This window comes from Myxine glutinosa, chromosome 1, assembly GCF_964187855.1.
Source record: "Myxine glutinosa chromosome 1, kmMyxGlut1.1, whole genome shotgun sequence".
Taxonomy (NCBI): domain Eukaryota; kingdom Metazoa; phylum Chordata; class Myxini; order Myxiniformes; family Myxinidae; genus Myxine; species Myxine glutinosa.
In genome coordinates this window covers 447,490,969-447,513,218 of record NC_136261.1, presented here as the reverse complement: position 1 = coordinate 447,513,218, position 22,250 = coordinate 447,490,969, and the positions used below count along the sequence as shown (strand labels likewise).

Below are 22,250 nucleotides of genomic sequence, written 5' to 3'. Positions count from 1 at the left end.
CGAGTAAAGTCACGACTCAGCTCGCCCATGTATGTGTCCCAAGTGTTTGATTTCGAGTAAAGTCACGACTCAGCTCGACCATGTGTGTGTCCCAGGTGTTTGATTTCGAGTAAAGTCACGACTCAGCTCAACCATGTGTGTGTCCCAGGTGTTTGATTGAGTAAAGTAACGACTCAGCTCGACCATGTGTGTGTCCCAGGTGTTTGATTTCGAGTAAAGTAACGACTCAGCTCGACCATGTGTGTGTCCCAGGTGTTTGATTTCGAGTAAAGTCACGACTCAGCTCGACCATGTGTGTGTCCCAGGTGTTTGATTTCGAGTAAAGTAACGACTCAGCTCGACCATGTGTGTGTCCCAGGTGTTTGATTTCGAGTAAAGTAACGACTCAGCTCGACCATGTATGTGTCCCAGGTGTTTGATTTCGAGTAAAGTAACGACTCAGCTCGACCATGTATGTGTCCCAGGTGTTTGATTTCGAGTAAAGTAACGACTCAGCTCGACCATGTATGTGTCCCAGGTGTTTGATTTCGAGTAAAGTAACGACTCAGCTCGACCATGTATGTGTCCCAAGTGTTTGATTTCGAGTACAGTCACGACTCAGCTCGACCATGTGTGTGTCCCAGGTGTTTGATTTCGAGTAAAGTCACGACTCAGCTCGACCATGTGTGTGTCCCAGGTGTTTGATTTCGAGTAAAGTAACGACTCAGCTCGACCATGTGTGTGTCCCAGGTGTTTGATTTCGAGTAAAGTCACGACTCAGCTCGACCATGTGTGTGTCCCAGGTGTTTGATTTCGAGTAAAGTAACGACTCAGCTCGACCATGTGTGTGTCCCAGGTGTTTGATTTCGAGTAAAGTCACGACTCAGCTCGACCATGTGTGTGTCCCAGGTGTTTGATTGAGTAAAGTAACGACTCAGCTCGACCATGTGTGTGTCCCAGGTGTTTGATTTCGAGTAAAGTCACGACTCAGCTCGACCATGTGTGTGTCCCAGGTGTTTGATTTCGAGTAAAGTAACGACTTAGCTCGACCATGTATGTGTCCCAGGTGTTTGATGCGACCAACACAACCCGTGAGAGGAGGCAGATGATCATGAACTTTGCCAATGAGAACGGATACAAAGTGTTCTTTGTGGAATCGGTGTGCGATGACAAGGACGTGATCGCTGCAAACATTCAGGTGAGTCTTGAGGTGCGCACACCCTCAATTTGACACTCGGGAGAGCTCGGAAGAGCAAATCGGTGGGACTGACGTGCATCTGTTTTACAGGACGTGAAAGTGAGTGGACCCGATTACCAAGACTGCAACAAAGATGCCGCAATGGATGACTTCATCAAAAGAATCGCCATCTACGAGCTGACGTACGAGCCACTGGTGGATGATCTCGACAGGTATGTTGTTCATTATTATTATTATTATTATCCATACGAGTCTATAAGCTGCTGACAGGATGGCCTACTTGGACACCTTCTCACCCCTAAGCTGTCGGGCCTAGGTTTGAATCCCAACCCAGATAAAAAACTGTCATCCTTTGGAAACAACCAGCAGCAGGGCTGAGGGAAAAATAGAGGGAGACGAACGATTGAGGGATACAGGAGGATGTACAAATTGGACAAGATGGCCCCAGAAGCAAACTCTCAGGAAAGAAAGAACAGAAATTCAAAAAAACGTGGTTTGGATTTTATGGGTTTCACCAGAAGGGAGTTGCTGGAGCACCTGCAATGTGAGGGCACCAGACATTGTGCTTCAGCCTCGTCGCAGGAGATTCCAGTGATTTTGAGAGCTTTAGATTCCACATAATGCATGACAGACACATGTAAAGCTGGATTCCACATAATGCATGACACACACATGTAAAGCTGGATTCCACATAATGCATGACACACACATGTAAAGCTAGATTTCACATAATGCATGAGACACATGTAAAGCTGCATTCCACATTATGCATGAGACACATGTAAAGCTGCATTCCACATAATGCATGAGACACATGTAAAGCTGCATTCCACAAAATGCATGAGACACATGTAAAGCTGCATTCCACAAAATGCATGAGACACATGTAAAGCTGCATTCCACATAATTCATGACAGACACATGTGAAGCTGCATTCCACATAATGCATGAGACACATGTAAAGCTGGATTCCACATAATTCATGACAAGACACATGTGAAGCTGGATTCCACATAATGCATGACACACGTAAAGCTGCATTCCACATAATGCATGAGACACATGTAAAGCTGCATTCCACATAATGCATGAGACACATGTAAAGCTGCATTCCACATAATGCATGAGACGCATGTAAAGCTGGATTCCACATAATTCATGACAGACACATGTGAAGCTGCATTCCACATCATGCATGAGACATGTAAAGCTGGATTCCACATAATTCATGACAGACACATGTGAAGCTGGATTCCACATAATGCATGAGACACATGTAAAGCTAGATTCCACATACTTCATGACAGACACATGTGAAGCTGCATTCCACATCATGCATGAGACATGTAAAGCTGGATTCCACATAATTCATGACAGACACATGTGAAGCTGGATTCCACATAATGCATGACACACGTAAAGCTGGATTCCACATAATGCATGACAGACACGTGCGAAGCTGCATTCCATATAATGCATGAGAGATACATGTGAAGATGGATTCCACATAATGCATGACAGAAATGTGAAGATGGATTCCACATAATGCATGACAGACATGTGAAGCTGGATTCCACATAGTGCACGAGACGCATGTAAAGCTGGATTCCACATAATGCATGACAGACATGTGAAGCTGGATTCCACATAGTGCACGAGACGCATGTAAAGCTGGATTCCACATCATGCATGAGAGACATGTGAAGCTGGATTCCACGTAATGCATGACAGGCACATGTAAAGCTGGATTCCACATAATGCATGAAAGACATGTGAAGCTGGATTCACCATAATGCATGAGAGACATGTGAAGCTGGATTCCACATAATGCATGACAGACACATGTGAAGCTGGATTCCACATAATGCATGACAGACACATATGAAGCTGGATTCCACATAATGCATGAGACACACATGTGAAGCTGGATTCCACATAGTGCACGAGACGCATGTAAAGCTGGATTCCACATCATGCATGAGAGACATGTGAAGCTGGATTCCACATGATGCATGACAGGCACATGTAAAGCTGGATTCCACATAATGCATGAAAGACATGTGAAGCTGGATTCACCATAATGCATGAGAGACATGTGAAGCTGGATTCCACATAATGCATGAGACACACATGTGAAGCTGGATTCCACATAATCCACAACAGACACATGTGAAGCTGGATTCCACATAATGCATGACAGACACATGTGGAGCTGGGATACCAGTGGAGGAAGAAGAGCAGTACTCCATTGGGTTACAAACAAGACCTTGTGCACAGTGAGTAGCTCTGTTTCTTCCAAGGAAAGACTTGGTTTGATTGAGGATGTCCAACCTGCAGCTGGCTTTGGAGGACAGTTTTGCTATGTGGTCAGGCCAGGAAAGGTCATGGTTAATGGTGAGACCTAGAAGTTTGAGACAACCTGTTCCAATGGATGAGCAAGGAATAGATAGGTGGGTTTGTTTGACCTTCCTAATTCAGGGCCACTAATCGTTTCTGAGAGAGAAGCAGCATCATGTTCAGGGTTCAGTGACAAGGATGGAATCCAATTTGATGGTTTGAGATTAGGCTGTTTATAAAGAAGGATTCATGAGCAATGATGGATTCCATGTCTCTGCTTGTTATTAGACGTAAGATCACTGGTCTGTCGTTGGAGGGTCGGTTTTGGCACCTAATTGCAGGCGAGAGCGGTTTTCCGACAAAAGAATACAACACAACAACAACATGCATTTTAAAGGCCATTTTCCCTGCTAGAGCGGGGGTTAGCCTTGCGGCCCCCATGACGATCTTCTCCATTTTGCCCTATTTTCTGCATCTCCCCTTGTTAACCCCCTTGCCCGCATTTCTTCTTCCACCATCTTTAGCCAAGTCTTTCTCGGTCTTCCCCGTCTTCTACTTCCTTCTACATTCATTTCCATCACTCTTCTCAACCAGTCACTTTCATCCTTCCTCAACACATGACCAAACCATCTCAACCTGTTCCTCTTCACAGCATCAATCACAGGCTCTATTCCCATCATCTTTCGCAATTCATCATTTGTCTTCCTCTCTCTCAACGATACTCCGCACATCCATCGAACCATTCGCATTTCCACCCTTTCCAACCTTCGTTGCTGCTCTACGTTCATTACCCATGTCTCGCTCCCATAAATCATAACACTTCTCACACATGCAGCATACACCTTTCCCTTCAGCTTCAACGACACTCCCCTCATCATCAGCACGCCACTCAATTCCCGAAACTTCTTCCATGCACATCTCACTCGAGCAACCGTTGCCGAGTCTGATCCATTCCGACAAAAGAATGGAGACGCTAAAGGAGGACAAGCTGAAGAACACAGACACACACCAAGAGTTTATAGCAGGATTCGAGGACACAGGAACCGGTGCTATCCGGGTCTCTCGCCGACGCAGGACAGAATGGGATGGCTTGGGTGCACAAGATTTGGAGGCAAAGACAGATTGGAGACTTTCTGCCTTTTCACGGGCAGAGTTTGCAGTGGAGCCGTTTTAGGTCAGGGACTGGATGGATGGGGAGCGGCCACCCGAGACGGACTCGACAGGGCGTCTCCACGACGTGGAGGAAGGACACCGATTGGAGACTTGACATTTTCAAGATGGTGTTTCTCACTTCCCTCAGGATGGACACACTTGTTGCGAGCCTTATAGAACGAAAGTTACCCTCCGTCTCTCCATAGGATTCAATGTACCAGCATGGAGAGGATGGATAGGAAAGCCACAGGTATGATGGGATAAACCTGTGCTAAATCGGCTTTTGTGAAAGTATTCCCACGTGGAATCGATATCAGGTGTGGAGGTGGGTACTCCGATCCTTTTGTGAGGGCAGATTGAAATCCCTTCCAGTTGGCCTGTATAAACAGCCTTATCCCTGTGTTGTTGAGGTCACTCCCTTACAATGGCCTTGGCAAGAAAGTGATCAGAAGAACGAATATGGGTGGAAGAGGAACAAGAGATATTGGATTGGAAGTTAGTCATTACTAGGTCCAGAAGGGGCGACGCATTGCATCAAAATCCCGGTTGGTAAGTTCACAAATTGGGTCAAGTTTGCCGTTGTAAACATTGGGCCTGTAACGCCATGGCCAGTTGTTGCACAGCTAACACCGAACCAGCTGCCATGGTGGCCTATGAAGACCCTGTCGATAAGGAACAGAGTCGGGATGGATTAAGACTATTTTTTTTCTCCATGTTGGAGGAAATCAAGGCATGTATATATGGAGGAGGTTTGACGAGGTTGGTGTGAGGCAGCATGCTGGAGAATGGCAAGGCATGTAATGGGGGGTGTGGGGTTTCTGAGGGGGAACATGTGGTTGTGGTGACAGCATGGTGTGTGGTGTGTGGTTGGTGGCAGCAGCAGTTCAGACATTAAAGCCAAACAACAAATAGAATCCAATTCCAACGAGGAACACCTAACGAATACCACGGATTGGATAAGCAATGCGCGGTCATGAAAAAAGTATTGTCAAGTGCGTGGCAGATGAAGACCAGACTGGGACAGATAGCTGAACGTTGCTTTAACTCCGAGGCGTATACCCGAACTTGGCGGGATTATGTTTTTGCGCGCGCGGGAAAGGCCCGAAGCCTTAACTGATCGGATGGCCGCCACAGGTTTTAATCCTCGAACCCACAAACGAGTAAACGGACACGACACACAAAAGTGAGATGCAACAAATAATGAATTTATTAAAATAAACGTGAACGAAAAAATGGCAAATTAAATGTTGAGGTAAAGAAACAACGTATAATTCCTAATTTGAGACGTCTCCATAAAGACACACGAAACAGACAAGGGAATGATCCAAGAAAATAAAAATAAAATCCCCCCGCCCTCCCTTTTAGTTTTGGTACTCAGCTCTGGTCTCGACGAGCACTTGGTGGGGTCGCCTCGAACCATCGCAAGGGAAATGCACAAGATGGCGTGGAGTCGCTCCCCACGACGCCACTAACGTGAGGTAACTTGTGCAGGTTGTCCTCTTTCACTCTCCTCTCCATCGAAAAGGCCAAGAGCCCCACAAACCACCACCTTATTGCTCATCCTTAGATGGGAGTTGTCCACAAAAGCTCTCCTCGTGATGCCGACTGCCCCAAACCGCTCTTGCTCAGTCTTTTTCCACAGGCGCACGTGAACCAAAGAAAAATGCGACCACCGCGACCAAGCCCAGAATGAGAGAGAGTAACAAAAATATGACCGCTCGCGCTGAGCACCAGAATGACAGAGTGAAAATGTGACCGCTCGCCACAAAGCCCAGGACACACACAGAGAGAGAGAAGAGAGAGAGAGAGATGCACCCTCCCCTGTCCTCGTTGACGTCACACTCGACCAATCCCCACGCCCCAGTACATCAGTCCATCTCTCCGACCAATCATCCCCTTCAGGGCGGAGCCTCACGGCCTTCTTGACGCCCATCGAGAATGTTCAGGGGGCGGGGTTTACTTGCCGATTGGTAAATAATCGGGTCTTTGTCGGCATGACGGTGTTGTGGCTAACACAAAAACTGCCCTCCATGTGGTGACATGCAAACATTCTTAACCTCAACATTTACCCTGCTTATGTACAACGAGGTGGGCTTCTTCTTCGCGTCACACGGTCCATGCTAAATTAAACCATCTGACCTTTCCTAAGGTATTCCATGCCAACCCCCACAAACGTAACAGTACGAAACGGTGTGGCTATTGGTTGTTGAGAGGAACACTTCCCCAAGCTCGATACGATTTGATAAGCATGCAGAGCGATTAAGATTTCTGGTAAATACTATAAATCGTGATAAAATCATGTACACAACAGGATGTGATGTGGTGATCATGTGACCCTCGCACAATCGTGGATCAACCAAGATCTGAATGGATGGTCAGCGATTCCGTTTGCTTTGCCCCATGGTGATGTCGTACAGCCTTTGTGAACATTTTGGTTTGACTCATCATTTTCCTGTGTGATGTTAAGGGATCTTTCTTACATCAAGATCATCAATGTCGGGCGGCAGTTCCTGGTGAACAAGGTGATGGACCATGTGCAGAGCAGAATCGTGTACTATCTCATGAACATTCACATCCAGCCACGCTCCATCTACCTCTGTCGGCATGGCGAAAGTGAACTCAACACCAAGGGTCGCATCGGCGGGGATTCCGGTCTTTCTTTGAATGGGAAGCAGGTGAGCCGCTAGCGTGCAGAGAGATTTTGTTTAATCCCAGTACTCAAGGGAATGAGTTGATGTTTTAAAATGGTACCGGTATCTTCGTCCTTCGTAGTTTGCGAAGACGTTGGCAGAATTCATAAATGAGCAGAACATAAAAGAGCTGAAGGTGTGGACCAGCCAAATGAAGAGGACCATCCAGACGGCGGAGGACCTGGGCGTGCCATACGAGCAGTGGAAAGCACTGAACGAAATTGACGCAGTGAGTCCATTTGGATTTTCAATACTGAACCACCAGATACATCGACATGTCAGCACTCTCTCACCACTTTTACTGTGCCCTTTTGATTATCCTTGAACTGTCTGGCAGGATGGTACAGAGGTGTGGTCATTGAAATTAACTTAGTCATCAAGCCTGGTTTTGAATCCCGATGCAGTTATAACCTGGTATTCCGCAGGCTCAGCGAGAAGGGACATCCTGGTATTCCGCAGGCCCGGCGAGACATCTATGTGTGTGCCGTCCCTTGGACGGACGTTAAACCGGGCATCCTGGTATTCCCCAGGCATGGCGAGACATCTGTGTGCCATCCCCTAGAGCCTAGACGGACGTTAAACTGGGCGTCCCATCTGTCGGCAGTTGTTAGTAAACGTTGAAGATCCCACGGTGTCCTCCGTGAAGAGTAGGTGAGCTATCACCGGCACCTGGTACAAATTCCTAATCTCACGACTGCTGGGAAAGCAAGGACAAACCACCCAATCCTTGCTGAGGGGCTGCTTTGACAGCACTGTACCTGCCTCGGGGCACAACACTACAAGATGGAGAAGCCCTGAACCAAAACACTAAGAGGGGGGATATTATTAGTATTAATTTTGTTTTGTAATAACATATTATGCTATTATCAGCAGTATTGTTATTAGTCCCCTACCGGTGTACACCGGAGGGGACTATAGGTTTGCACTCCGTCCCTCCGTCTCTGTCCATCCGTCACGCAAGGAACAGTTTTCCCGACTTTTTTTCTAAACTCTTAATGCTAATTATTTCAAACTTGGTACATGGTTTCCTCATAAGTTACAGATCAAGTTCGAACTTCACGACGTTTCGATCATGTTTCACAAAGTTATGGCACTTTGAACTTTGGTAATTTCCTCAACAGTTTTCTGGACGACAGACTGCCAGTAGGGGACATGTATTGCAGCGCAATACTCAGAATGCTTGTTACTTTTGTTGTTACAAGCAGCCTTGGATAAGCTATCTTAACACGGATATACACCTTAACACAGATTTCCCCCTTTGCGGAGGGGGGCAAATGAAGTCACTACAACCTCCATCATGTGACCCTTCGACTTCCTGTCCAGTTTGGTTGAGATTGGATAAGTAACGACTAAATGTATCACGGTCAAAAATCAGTCAGACTCCAATTTGCATATTTTAGTACACCCCTGCTCACTACGGGAGAGACAGGAAAGGTCATTCCTCTTTGAGGTATAAAGATTACAGTCGATCTATGGTCGGGTCTCAAGAACATTGGGTGTGTGTTGATTTACCAAGTTTCTTATGGAGAGATCGCCAAGTAGTTTAAGCATTCGAGCAAGCACTTCATTCAAAACCGTTAAGGAACGGCTGGCTTGGCAACCGCTAGCTAGCTGCTTTGTAAATGAGCACATCCTGGGTTTCCTCCTTTTCAGTTTCGTGTTACATAGCAGGAGCGAGTTTCAAAAGTTCGCTACGAAAAACGCCACATTAGCACCAGGAAGGGTCATGTTTTTAATACAACCCTTGTGGGGTTATATACATTACAGTAGATCTTTGCTCAGTTCTGCAAGTAAAACCTACCTCACGGATGTCGGGATTCCTCCAAATTTCTTCATTTAGTGTTATAAAGAGCATTAGCGACTGTTTAAAAAGCTAATCATATGTTTTTGTGGTTTATAATATTTTTACTTCCTGTAGAGGCCGTTGCTCCCACGAAAAGGCCATTATGAGCTATTAAAAATGTTGACTCGAGGTTTGTTCGAGCAAAAACCCCTTGGGGAGGTCTGGCATTATTGGTATTAATATTGTTTTGTAATAACATTAACATTACATTCTTATCGTTAGTTTTGTTATTTGAAGCGGCCTTGGAAAAACGACATGATAAAGCTAAATTAATATGGCTATACACCTCAACACGCAACCCATTGCCGGCAAGGGTGGGGAAAACCCGCTCGGGGGAGAAAATCCCCTCAGGGATGGGGGCAAATGAATGCGCGACAACCTTCATTATGTAACCCTTAGTCATCCTGTCAAGTTTGGTTGAGATTGGATAAGTAACGACGGAATGTATCACGGTCAAAAATCAGACACCAAATTGCATATTTTAGTATGATGATGAAACTCCATACTCCTCAAGCATCCGAATCATCAAATATTAACCTTCGACCGACACACGAGGAAACAAAATGGGGGAAGTTTATAAAAATCACCGCTTTCCCTCCGTGCCCCAAAAATGGAAGAAGTACATTCCCCTTATACCTCCTCATCTTAATCATTCTTCCCTTCCCACCTCTTTTCCCGACTACTGCTGTCCCAATTATTCCCCTCTCATAGTTTTCCTTCTGCTATATTCCACCCTCCTCTTGTTGTTGCTGCTACTGCTGCTGCTACTGCTACTACTACTGTTGTAAGAATCAGATCTACAACATTGTCCCAATAGTGAGTTTAATTCAGAATCGATCTCGAGCAACACCTGCAAGAAATCCACAAGCATCATATCAGTATTCAGTAATCATAGAAGTAATGATGGATTTGCAATTAGTACAAGCAAGCCTGGAACATCTAGTAATACGCACCATCTGAGTATGCACTACACCACACAGAATAAATGTCACAGGAATTATCGGAGTGCTGTCCGTCCGAGTTCTTATGGGAGCCGCTCAGTGGTCAGAGGCAGCATAGCACCTGGGTTCAACTTAGACACAATTTCAATACATTCTCCCCGACGTTAAAACTTCACCACCTCGAGGACGGAAATCAAGCCAGCAAAGCATAGCACCAGAGTAATCAGCTAGCAACGGTCCATGTCAGTCAGTCCAGCCATAGCGGTCGGGGCGGCGAATTTCTCTCCCGGTGCGTGTCCGATAGACACCGGATACCACATCCCCGAGGCCGGAATCCCCCGCATCAGAATGTCCGCCTAAAGCAGGTGACGGCGGTGGCCCCACAAAGACATCCGGATCGGGTGCATGTGGCGATGGGGTAGCCGGTAGATTCTCCATTGTCAGATCAACTGTACCGCAAGCCGGCTCGTCAATATCCCCACATGGGGCAAGATGGCACACCGAGACTGTAGACTCCCGTCCATTGGGCAACAGTACACGAGCGTGCTCGGGATTGGTTTGGAGAATACGCACCTTGTGAACGAGCGGGTCATATTTACTTGAGCGAACCGCGCGTTTGAGGAAGGCCGGTCCGGGCTCAGCAAGCCAGCCCGACAGAGGACGGGTACCACCCAAACGACGCGAGTAACGAAACATGCGGTCATGGGGAGTTTGATTAGTAGCGGTGCACAATAAAGTCCTGATCGAACTTAACGCCCCGGGTAGCGACCAAGCCCATCGGTCCAGTCCTAGTCCACGGGACTTAAGGCTCAGAGTAACGGCACTCCATATGATGCCATTAAATCGTTCCACCTGTCCGTTCGCCTGTGGCCTGTATGGAGTAGTATAGCGAGTAGCGATGTTACGCTGGAGCAAGAAGTTTCTCACATCCTGGGACAAGAACACCGCGCCTCGATTGGTGTGCACATAGGCCAGATTCCCAAACATAGAAAACAAGTTCTGCAGACACCGGATAACCATAGCAGCAGACATATCACCGCACAGGAAACAAAAGGGAATCTGGAGAACTCATCAACTATCGTGAGTAGATAACGAGAACTACTCGAAGCCGGTGAAGCCGGCAGGGGTCCTTTGAAGTCCATTGCCAATCTCTCCCACGGCCGAGTGGCCCGGACCAGCGTACCCATCCGAGGGTTGTAGAAACGAGGTTTGAGTTCAGCGCAAACGGAACAAGTGCGACAGAGCCGACGAATATCCTCAATGGAATAGGGCAAGTTACGACTGTGCACATAATGAGCTAAACGCGTCACGCCGGGATGGCACAAGGTGTCATGAAGGATGCGCAGATCCTCAAAGGAGGTGAGACTCGCACACACCGCAGGCCGTGATAAAGCATCTGCAACGAGGTTATCCCTCCCGGGGCGATATTTGATTTTGTAACAGAAATCGGCTAGCTCAATCCGCCAGCGAGTGATTTTCTCATTCTTAATGCATTGAGCATGTTGCGTGTCGTACATAAAGGCAACACTCTGTTGATCCGTGATGATCTGAAAACATCGACCGAGCAAATATAGACGCCAATGCCTGATCGACTATGATGGCATACGCCTCCTTTTCGACAGACGTGTCTTCGTTCCGCGGAGGAGAGAGTCCTTGAAAAGAAGGCCACAGGTCGCCCCCCTTGAGAGAGTGCAGCAGCAATCACGTGGTCCGACGCATCGCTTTCCAAAACAAAGGACTTGTTTTCGTCAATCGTCGACACAGCGGTGCCAGCTATGTCGGACTTCAGGCCATGGAAAGCGGCCTTAGCAGCGTGACTCATGGGGAACGCATTGCAATCCACAAGTGGATGAAACTTCTCGGAAAAAATTTGAACCCACTTGGAGTAATGAGTAAACAGCCTGAGAGCGCGCTTCAAAGAAGCACGATCGTGGGGCGGGGCCATGTCAAGCAAGGGTCGCAGACGCTCCTTATCCGGAGCGATAGAGCCGTGGGTCACGGTGTACCCCAGGAGATCTATCGTTCGAGCAGAATAGCGACATTTAGCCTCGTTCATAGTCAGTCGATACTTGTGCGCAACCTCGAGGAAGTGCTTCAGATTAGCATCATGATGTTCTTTGTCGTACCCACAAACCGTGAGATTATCCAGATAAGCAAATACATCGGTTAAATTCTCCTTCGCAATGAGGTCGTCCATGGCCCTTTGGAAGAACGAAACCCTATTTGTGACCCCGAAAGGCAGCCGGGTGAACTGGTACAACGTCTGTCTGGATTCAAACCCAGTGTAGATGTGATCTGCCTCGGAGATTGGAATCTGGTGATACACGCTATGTAGATCTAGAGTGCTATATACCGAGTACTGTACCACCTGTCGTACCAGAGAATCCATTCCCTGGAGTAGGTAGGCGTCCAATTGGGTAAACCGATTAATCGTCTGCGAATAGTCGATTACCATACGTTTGCGGTGCGATTCGGTTCGAACCACCAAAACTTGGGCCCCCCAAGGCGACCGACTAGGTTCAATGATACCTTCCTTTAATAGCCACGCAGTCTCTTCAGCAATGAATTGCATGTCAGCCCGTGAGTAGCGTCGCGATTTAACAGCAACCGGTGTACAGTCAGTAGTCATTTTGGGAAACAGCGACAGTGGTTCAATTTCCATTCCTGCAAGAGCACACACAGCAAGAGTATCAGCACCACCAAATTCCATTTCCAAACGCCCATGTCACAGGAGAAAATCGTGTCCCAGCAAAACTTCTGCACATAATGCTGGTAAGACCATTAAATGCACATCCGGAGACATTCGACCCTTAATCACAAGCTTCAGTCGACATCCCCCCCCCCCCCACCCCGAGTGCTGAGTGAGCCATAGCCCTTGAGAAGCCATGAAGATTCTGCGTTGTGTCCCGAGAATCGGCCAGCCATGCTTCTGAACGAGTCGTAAATCGACATAACTATCAGTGGATCCCGTGTCGATTAAGGCGTTTGCAAATTTCCCTTTAATCATGAGTGGAATAACAGTGCTGAAGAGGCCAGGTGGCCCTGCAGATGTGGAGTCGTTGAGAGGTGGCGCTCGAGCCTCGCGTGTGGATCCGACGCCCGCCAACGTCATCCGTGCAGTTGAAGTCGATTGTGGGCCGGTCGAGCCGTCGGTCGAGGGCGCTCGAGCCATGCGCGGAGATCGCTTCTTTCATGTAGTCAAAGTCGATCGTAGGTCGATCGAGCCCCCGCCTGAGGACGCTCGAGCCACGCTCGGAGATCCGACGCAAGCTTGCGCCGTCCGTGAGGCCAAAACCAGAAGTGGGCTGGGTGACGAAAGAATTCCCGTCAAGGACGTTCGAGCCATGTGCAACTGTGATCGCGCCACTTGTTTAGTCGGCGTGGTGATCCTCATCAAGGTCGAGCGCTCAGCGCGGGGCCCATGGAGAGGGGCGATTCCAATCAAGGCCGTGCAAGGCGCCGATTGTTTCTCGGGCAGAGAGAGAAGCACATTCAGCGTTGAGCGAGGTCGCCGGCCCCGGGACGAACGACAAGCCTTCGCAAAGTGACCTTTCCGAGAACACGAATGACACGTCGCCTCCTTAGCCGGACAAACTGACCTTAGGTGATTTTGGTTCCCGCAGAAAAAGCACTTAACGTTACTTCCGGCCTTGGGTCCAGCCGCTGGCACACTCGGGTTGAGGTCCTCGAGCGCGTCGGTTGTCTCCGATCCCGGCGAAGATGCAGCATCCGCTTGCTCGGCGGTTGCTCTCTCTGGTCGTGTAGCTCCCATTAATCCTGCAGTGACGTATGGACGGTCATACGCGTCGGCTTGTACCTGCGCTTCGTTGTACAGGAGGGATAGCCGATGAGCCCTGTCTTGTGTCAAATCTTCTTCTTCAAGTAATCTCTGTCTGATGACTGGAGACCGAATCCCAGAAACAAAAGAATCCCGCACAAGATCATCACAGACTTGTGCATGAGTGCGGGTTTCTGTAGTACAGTCCTTCACTAACCGGCGGAGGTCTTTGTGGTCCCGGGGTCAGTGGTCGACTGTCATGTAAATGGGTGTATTGTCACATTTAGATAAATTATTGTGGGAACCGAAAGGGTAATTTCAATGTGACATTATAGGGGTTTTCTAAGAATAAACTTTTTGTCTATTTGTGTATTAGCATTTCTAAAATTAAAGGACAAATTTTACGAAATTGAAATAAAATTGACACCCATCTTGATCTGTAAATAATGGTGCCAACGCAAACAAATATACATAATAAATAGAAATAGATAGTTTCATGTGGATGGGATCGAATATCCAGAGAATCCGTAAAATAAAATCTTCTGCTGTCTCAACAATGGATGGAGGTCCTGAATGCCAAACAGGAAATCAGAGCTGTCTCCCTTGACATATCAAGGGCCTTTGATACGGTCTGGCACCCAGCTCTGCTCACCAAACTCTCCTCCTATGGTATCCATGGAAATCTCCATGCATGGCTTGCGGACTTCCTCTCTGGTCGTAGTCAACGTGTGGCCCTGAATGGATTTCTCTCATCTCCCCTTCCTGTTCAGGCTGGAGTTCCCCAAGGAAGTGTGCTGGGCCCTGTGCTTTTTCTGGTCTTTATCAATGATCTCTCTGACTCTCTGGAAAATCCTCTCTATCTCTTTGCTGATGACTCCACTCTCTGCCGCTCCATTCCTCTTCCCTCAGATAGGCAGTCTGCAGCCTCCTCACTCTCTGAAGACCTGGACAAAATCACAGACTGGTCAAACAAGTGGAACATGTCTTTCAATCCTGCCAAATCTCACTCTCTTACTATGTCTCTCCGAAAAGATCGACTGGACAACCCTCCCATCTACTTTCTCAACAATCCTCTCCAATAAGTTCTGTCACTCAAGCTTTTGGGTCTCACTATCTGCCATGATCTTTCTTGGGAAAACCACATTTCCAAGCTGGCCTCCAAAGCCAGTCGCCGACTGGGCATCCTCCGTCGTGCGAAGTCCTTCCTCGGCACACCTGAGCTCCTCACCACATACAAGGCTTTCATCCGCAGCTCAATGGAATACTGTTCTCCCCTATGGGCTGGTGCTCCTGCCTCACACCTGGCTCGGCTTCACGCTGTTGAATCCAAAGCTTTCAAAATCATTGGAATCTCCCGCGATGAAGCTATCTCTGAGGGCCTTTCACTCACTCACCGCAGGCAGGTAGGTGGTCTTTCTGTCTTCTACCGACTCCTCTCCGGCCTTGCTCCCCCAGCTCTCTCCGTGCTCTGTCCCCCAAATATTCCTACAGGTCGCACAAGATCTGCCAGCAACCCTCTGATGGTTAAACTGCCGAAATCTCGGCTCTCTGCTCACCTTCACTCTTTCATTCCTCTTTTCTCCCGCCTGTGGAACAAACTCCCACACTCCCTTCAATCCCTCTCCTCCCTCCAGGTCTTTAAAACAGCTGTTCACCACCATCTCTTATCTTCCCCCATCCATAACCTTGATCTTTTCTACCCCCACTAATTCACCCCAGATCCACCTTATTTGAAATTCCAACTTATTTCCTGGAAATCCTGGCAGTGTCCATATGTTTATACCTCTCCCACCCCCCCCCCCTTCACATGCCTCCCCCCCTTCACATGCCTCCCCCCTTCACATGCCTCCCCCCCAAAGCCCTCTCCCTCCCACAGATCTCTCGATGTCTCCATGTCTCTCGGTCCCTGCTCTCAAATGTTGTGTTTGTGTCCTTCCCCCTCTCTCCCCATCTTGTCTACCGCTCCCGATGTTATTTGTTTTATGTGTCTGTTTGTCTTTCTGTGTGATTAATTTTCGCTCTTTCACGAGCCTCGATCTTGTATACAAAAAAAAAAAAAAAAAAAAAAAAAAAAAAAAAAAAAAAAAAAAAAAAAAAAAAAAAAAAAAAAAAAAAAAAAAAAAAAAAGTCTTGAATGAACTGGTCGATGGTTTCCGAGGGTTCCTGCCGCCGAAACGCGAGCAGATTTCAAGTATAGACCACGCTCCGAGTTTTGATGTAAATACGTGTCATTTCTGCCACAGCCGTATCGTACGTTCCACATTGGGATATATATGCGTACACAGGTTCACTTTGGAATGCAGCACTGCCAGCTTGGTGACATCGGTGAGTGCCTCCTGAGCGTCCAGATGGCTGGTCAGTCGCTTCAGCCAGTGAAGTAGTTGAGCCGGCGCGTCGGGCGCCTGGGGATCCACTCCAAAGATCGGGACTTGCATGAGCTTATGAGCCATGATGGTCTCGTTCAAGTCCAAGAGAAGATTCTGAATTAATTGTTGTAAGAATCAGATCTACAACATTGTCCCAATAGTGAGTTTAATTCAGAATCGATCTCGAGCAACACCTGCAAGAAATCCACAAGCATCATATCAGTATTCAGTAATCATAGAAGTAATGATGGATTTGCAATTAGTGCAAGCAAGCCTGGGCCATCTAGTAATACGCAGTAATACGCACCAATTAGTGCAAGCAAGCCTGAGTATGCACTACACCACACAGAATAAATGTCACAGGAATGATCAGAGCGCTGTCCGTCCGAGTTCTTATGGGAGCCTCTGTGGTCAGAGGCAGCATAGCACCTGGGTTCAACTTAGACACAATTTCATTACAACTACTACTACGACTACGACTACTACTATCCCAATTATTTCAGCACCTTGCCTCTTTTCTCTTCCTGATGTAATTTTTTTTTTTTTTTTTTTGGATACAAGATCGAGGCTCGTGAAAGAGCGAACATTAATCACACAGAAAGACAAACCGACACATAAAACATATAACATGGGGAGTGGTAGACAAGATGGGGAGAGAGGGGGAAGGACACAAACACAACATTTGAGAGCAGGGACATCGAGAGATCTGTGGGAGGGAGAGGGCTTTGGGGGGGGGGAGGCATGGGAAGGGGGGGTGGGAGAGGTATAAAACATATGGACACTGCCAGGACTTCCAGGAAAGAAGTTGGAATTTCAAACAAGGTGGATCTGGGGTGAATTAGCGGGGGTAGAAAATATCAAGGTTTTGGATGGGGGAAGATAAGAGATGGTGGTGAACAGCTGTTTTAAAGACCTGGAGGGAGGAGTGGGATTGAAGGGAGTGTGGGAGTTTGTTCCAGAGGCGGGAGAAAAGAGGAATGAAAGAGTGAAGGTGAGCAGAGAGCCGAGCTTTCGGCAGTATAACCATCAGAGGGTTGCTGGCAGATGTTGTGTGACCTGTATGAATATTTGGGGGGTAGAGCACAGAGAGAGCTGGGGGAGCAAGGCCGGAGAGGAGTCGGCAGAAGACAGAAAGACCACCTACCTGTCTGCGGTGAGAGTGAAAGGCCCTCGGAGATAGCTTCATCACGGGAGATTCCAATGATTCTGAAAGCTTTGGTTTCAACAGCGTGAAGCCGAGCTAGGTGTGAGGCAGGAGCACCGGCCCATAGGGGAGAACAGTATTCCATTGAGCTGCGGATGAAAGCCTTGTATGTGGTGAGGAGCTCAGGTGTGCCTAGGAAGGACTCCGCACGACGGAGGATGCCCATTCGGCGACTGGCTTTGGAGGCCAGCTTGGAAATGTGGTTTTCCCAAGAAAGATCATGGCAGATAGTGAGACCCAAAAGCTTGAGCGACAGAACTTCTTGGAGAGGATTGTTGAGAAAGTAAATGAGAGGGTTGTCCAGTCGGTCCTTTCGGAGAGACATTGTAAGAGTGTGAGATTTGTCAGGATTGAAAGACATGTTCCACTTGTTTGACCAGTCTGTGATTTTGTCCAGGTCTTCAGAGAGTGAGGAGGCTGCAGACTGCCGATCTGAGGGAAGAGGAATGGAGCGGCAGAGAGTGGAGTCATCAGCAAAGAGATAGAGAGGATTTTCCAGAGAGTTGGAGAGATCATTGAAAAAGACCAGAAAAAGCACAGGGCCCAGAACACTGCCTTGGGGAACTCCAACCTGAACAGGAAGGGGAGATGACAGAAATCCATTCAGGGCCACACGTTGACTACGACCAGAGAGGAAGTCCGCAAGCCATGCATGGAGATTTCCATGGATACCATAGGAGGAGAGTTTGGTGAGCAGAGCTGGGTGCCAGACCGTATCGAAGGCATGTGATATGTCAAGGGAGACAGCTCTGATTTCCTGTTTGGCATTGAGGACCTCCATCCATTGTTGAGACAGCAAAAGCAGCATGTCCAGAGTAGAATGACCTGGTCTGAATCCAAATTGATGATCGAAGATCAAGCCATTGGAGAAGAGGAAGGATTTGATATCCGAAGCAATGATGGATTCCATGACTTTGCTGATTAATTGGGAGCAGGCTGATTGGTCTGTAGTTGCAAGGATCTGTTTTTGCACATTTTCTGTGTAAAGCGGTAATGTTTGCTGATTTCCAGGATGCTGGCAGATGACCTTGAGCAAAAGAGAGGATGAAAAGAACAGAGAGAGGGTGAGATAGAGCGGCAGAGCAGGATTTTAGGACCCATGGGCTGATGCCGTCTGGTCCAGTTGCAGAATCAGAGTCGAGGTTTGACAAAAACAACTCCACCTTGTCAGGAGAGAAGGACACCGTCCAGGAGCGTTGGGTTCGACTGGGAAAGGTGGGAACAGAGAGAGATGGGTTTGGGACACAAGATTTTGAGGCAAACACAGAGTTGAGGCATTCGGCTTTGTCACGTGCGGTGTCAACTGTTTAGCCATTTGAGGTAAGGGAGGGGATGGAGGGGGAACAAACACCAGAAACAGATTTGACCAGACGCCACCAGGATTTGGAGGAAGGAGACAGGTTTCAGAGTTCATTCTTGAGTGTGGAGAGATAGTGCTTCCTGGCACTCCTGAGGGTAGACACACATTTGTTCCGAGCTTGGTGGAAGGAACTGAGATTGCCTTCAGTTGGATTAGCCTTCCAAGAGGCAAAGGCAAGTTGTTTCAGGGCAACTGTGCGCATCTTTCATCGCGATCATCTTCGAGTGCGCATGCGCAAGATTGGAGGTCACGTTTTTCGAAGCTGTCCTGGCGCTGACGCTTTTGAAGTTAGGTAATTGTTCACAATTGTGTTTTTGTCGAAACTGTATCTATCTTTCGGTGTGTGTACCTGTAGTGTTTCTTTAGTAAGATTCTCGGTGTTAATTTTTCATACATGTATACAAAATCGTCGGTTAATTCGTGTCGCGTATTCTGAGGCCTAGTAGGCTACCGTGTCCGACCTTGAGGCTTTGTTTTTCTCTCAGCGATTCGTCGATTGCGCTGCAATTACTTTCGTTCTCTGTTTTTTGTCCCAGTCTTTCACCCCATACTTCATTGTTTAAAATCTCAACTCAAAAAAAAAAAAACCAAAAAAAAAATTTCCTTCTCTGTTTTTATTCGTTTATTCGTTGTTCTTATTTGTTCGTTCATTCTTCGATCACGTTGCTCATGATCACGTGATCACGTTGTTCGTGATCACGTTGTTAAAAATGATTAAACTAGTCCCCTGAAGAACTGTATTCTGTCATATATTATAACACCTTTTTCTTCTTCTTCTATAAAAGGATGCTTTCGACTTGCTCACCAAATCTATTCATTCCAAAAAAAAATTCCATCTCTTACAGTTCCTTTTTTCTACATTCCCGAAACTCTCCTGCACTCTACCCCTCCTTCAGCGTCCTCAAACGTATTTTTGACTCGAAGGTCACAAGAAACTCATTTTGCAATAAATGTTCGTTTCCCATTAATCGTACCCTTTTCAAAATCCAATCTCACCCCTCCCCTCCAAATCTTCCCCATCACCCATCCCTTTCAAATCTTCCCCCTTGCCTCTTGCCCCTCCCCTCCAAATCTTCCCCATCACCCCTTCCCTCCAAAACTTCCCCATCAACCCTCCCCTCCAAAACTTCTCCATCACCCCTCCCCTCCAAATCTACCCCCATCACTTTCAAATATCCCCCCTTGCCCCTCCCCTCCATATCTTCCCCATCACCCATCCCTTTCAAATCTTCACCCTTGCCCCTCCCCTCCAAATCTTCCCCATCACCCCTCCCCTCCAAAACTTCCCCATCACCCCTCCCCTCCAAAACTTCCCCATCACCCCTCCCCTCCGAAACTCTCCCCACACCCCTCCCCTCCGAGACTCTCCCTCGCTCCTCCCCTCCTAGACTCCCCTCTCACCCCTCCTCCTCAAAGCGTCCTCCCCGCTTCTTCCCCCTTCCAACTTTCACCTTCATCTCCCCCAACCTTCTGCCTCGATATTCCCCCTCCTCAAATAACACCTCACTGTGCCTCACCCAATCACCATCAAACCTTTTGTCAGCCCCATTCTTCCCTTTCTCCAAGCTATTCGGTGGGGTTGCTATTTTTATTAAAAACTCTTCCTCACTCGCCCTGCACTGCCCTCTCTCCACTTCACCGCCAGGAATACCTTTGGCTACGGCTTCCCCTTCGCTCCCACCTTTTGTTCATATGTGTGTTGTACCGTCCACCAAACAGTGATGACTCAATCTACATCTCGCTGTCTGATAATATGGACCAACTTCTATCTACCCATCCCAACTCTCTCTTCCTCATATGTGGTGATTTCAATTGTCACCATGCCAGTTGGCTGGGTGTCGGTACCTCTCTCACCAGCCATGGCTCTTCAGCAAAGGACTTCTGCGACTCACTGGGACTGACACAATCTGTCAATTTCCCGACCCGGATCTCAGTCAACGGAGCATCTTCTCTTCTGGACTTGGTTATGACTAACTTCCCTGAAAATGACTGCTGCTCTTCTTCTGCTCCAATCGGCTCATCTGATCATGTGCTTGTTAAAGTTGACATCTCTCTGACCATTCTCAGAGAGCCTCCTCATCGTCGACGAGTCTGGCATTTCACTCAGGCCAACTGGCACGGTCTTCAAGCAGCCATCGATCATCTGGACTGGTCTCCCATCTCTACCGCCTCTGACATCAACTCATCCTGGGTATTCTTCCAAAGTAAATTGCTCTCTCTCATGCACAGATTTATCCCATCTCGTCTTCAGTTGTCATACCCTTCCTCCCGTCCATGGTACAGGGAATCTTGTGGTGAGGCTGTTGCCCAGAAACAACTTGCTTTCGTCTCCTGGAAAGCAAATCCAACGGAAGGAAATCTCATTTCCTTTCACAAAGCCCGAAACAAGTGTGTGTCCACCCTCAGGAGAGCCAGGAAACAATATCTCTCCGTTCTCAAGACCAAACTCTCTTATCTGTCTCCCTCTTCCAAATCCTGGTGTCGTCTGGTCAAATCTGTTAAGGGTGTTTGTTCCCCCTCCATCCCCTCCCTCACCTCAAACGGCTACACGGCTGACTCCACACGTGAAAAAGCTGAATGCCTCAACTCTGTGTTTGCCTCTAAATCTTGTGTCCCAAACCCATCCCTCTCTGTACCCACCGTTTTCAGTCGTACCCAGCTGCTCCTGGACTCTGTGTCCTTTCCTCCTGACAAGGTGGAAAAGTTTCTGTCAACCCTCGACTCTGATTCTGCAACTGGACCCGACGGCATCAGCCCAAGGGTCCTAAAATCCTGTTCTTCCGCTCTTTCACTCCCTCTCTCTGTTCACTTCACCCTCTCTTTTGCTCAAGGTCATCTGCCATTTGTTTGGAAATCAGCCAACATCACTGCTTTGCACAAAAAAGGTGCAAAAACAGATCCTAGCAACTAGACCAATCAGCCTTCTCCCAATTATCAACAAAGTCATGGAATCCATCATTGCTTCAGATATGAAATCTTTCCTCTTTTCAATGGCTTGATCTCTGATCATCAATTTGGTTTCAGACCTGGTCACTCTACTCTGGACATGCTGCTTCTGCTTTCTTAACAATGGATGGAGGTCCTCAATGCCAAACAGGAAATTAGAGCTGTCTCCCTTGACATATCATGTGCCTTCGATACGGTCTGGCACCCCGCTCAGCTCACCAAACTCTCCTCCTTTGGTATCCATGGAAATCTCCACGCATGGCTGGCAGACTTCCTCTCCAGTCGTAGTCAACGTGTAGCCCTGAATGTGTTTCTCTCATCTCCTCTTCCTGTTCAGGCTGGAGTTCCCCAAGGCAGTGTTCTGGGCCCTGTGCTTTTTCTGGTCTTCATCAATGATCTCTCTGACTCTCTTGAAAATCCTCTGTATCTCTTTGCTGATGACTCTACTCTCTGTCG

General features: G+C 47.8%; 1 protein-coding gene across 4 annotated transcripts in view; it reads left to right on the top strand.

The window, feature by feature from the left end:
- Positions 1-22,250, top strand: part of LOC137418766 (6-phosphofructo-2-kinase/fructose-2,6-bisphosphatase) — an 80,682-nt gene that overhangs the window by 34,920 nt on the left and 23,512 nt on the right. For all 4 annotated transcript variants that reach the window (XM_068104901.2, XM_068104896.2, XM_068104907.2 and 1 more), the window contains exons 5-8: positions 1,046-1,177; positions 1,268-1,389; positions 7,134-7,341; positions 7,439-7,585. In XM_068104901.2, coding sequence (XP_067961002.1) covers positions 1,046-1,177; positions 1,268-1,389; positions 7,134-7,341; positions 7,439-7,585 — 609 coding nt within the window. The remainder of the gene's footprint in view (positions 1-1,045; positions 1,178-1,267; positions 1,390-7,133; positions 7,342-7,438; positions 7,586-22,250) is intronic.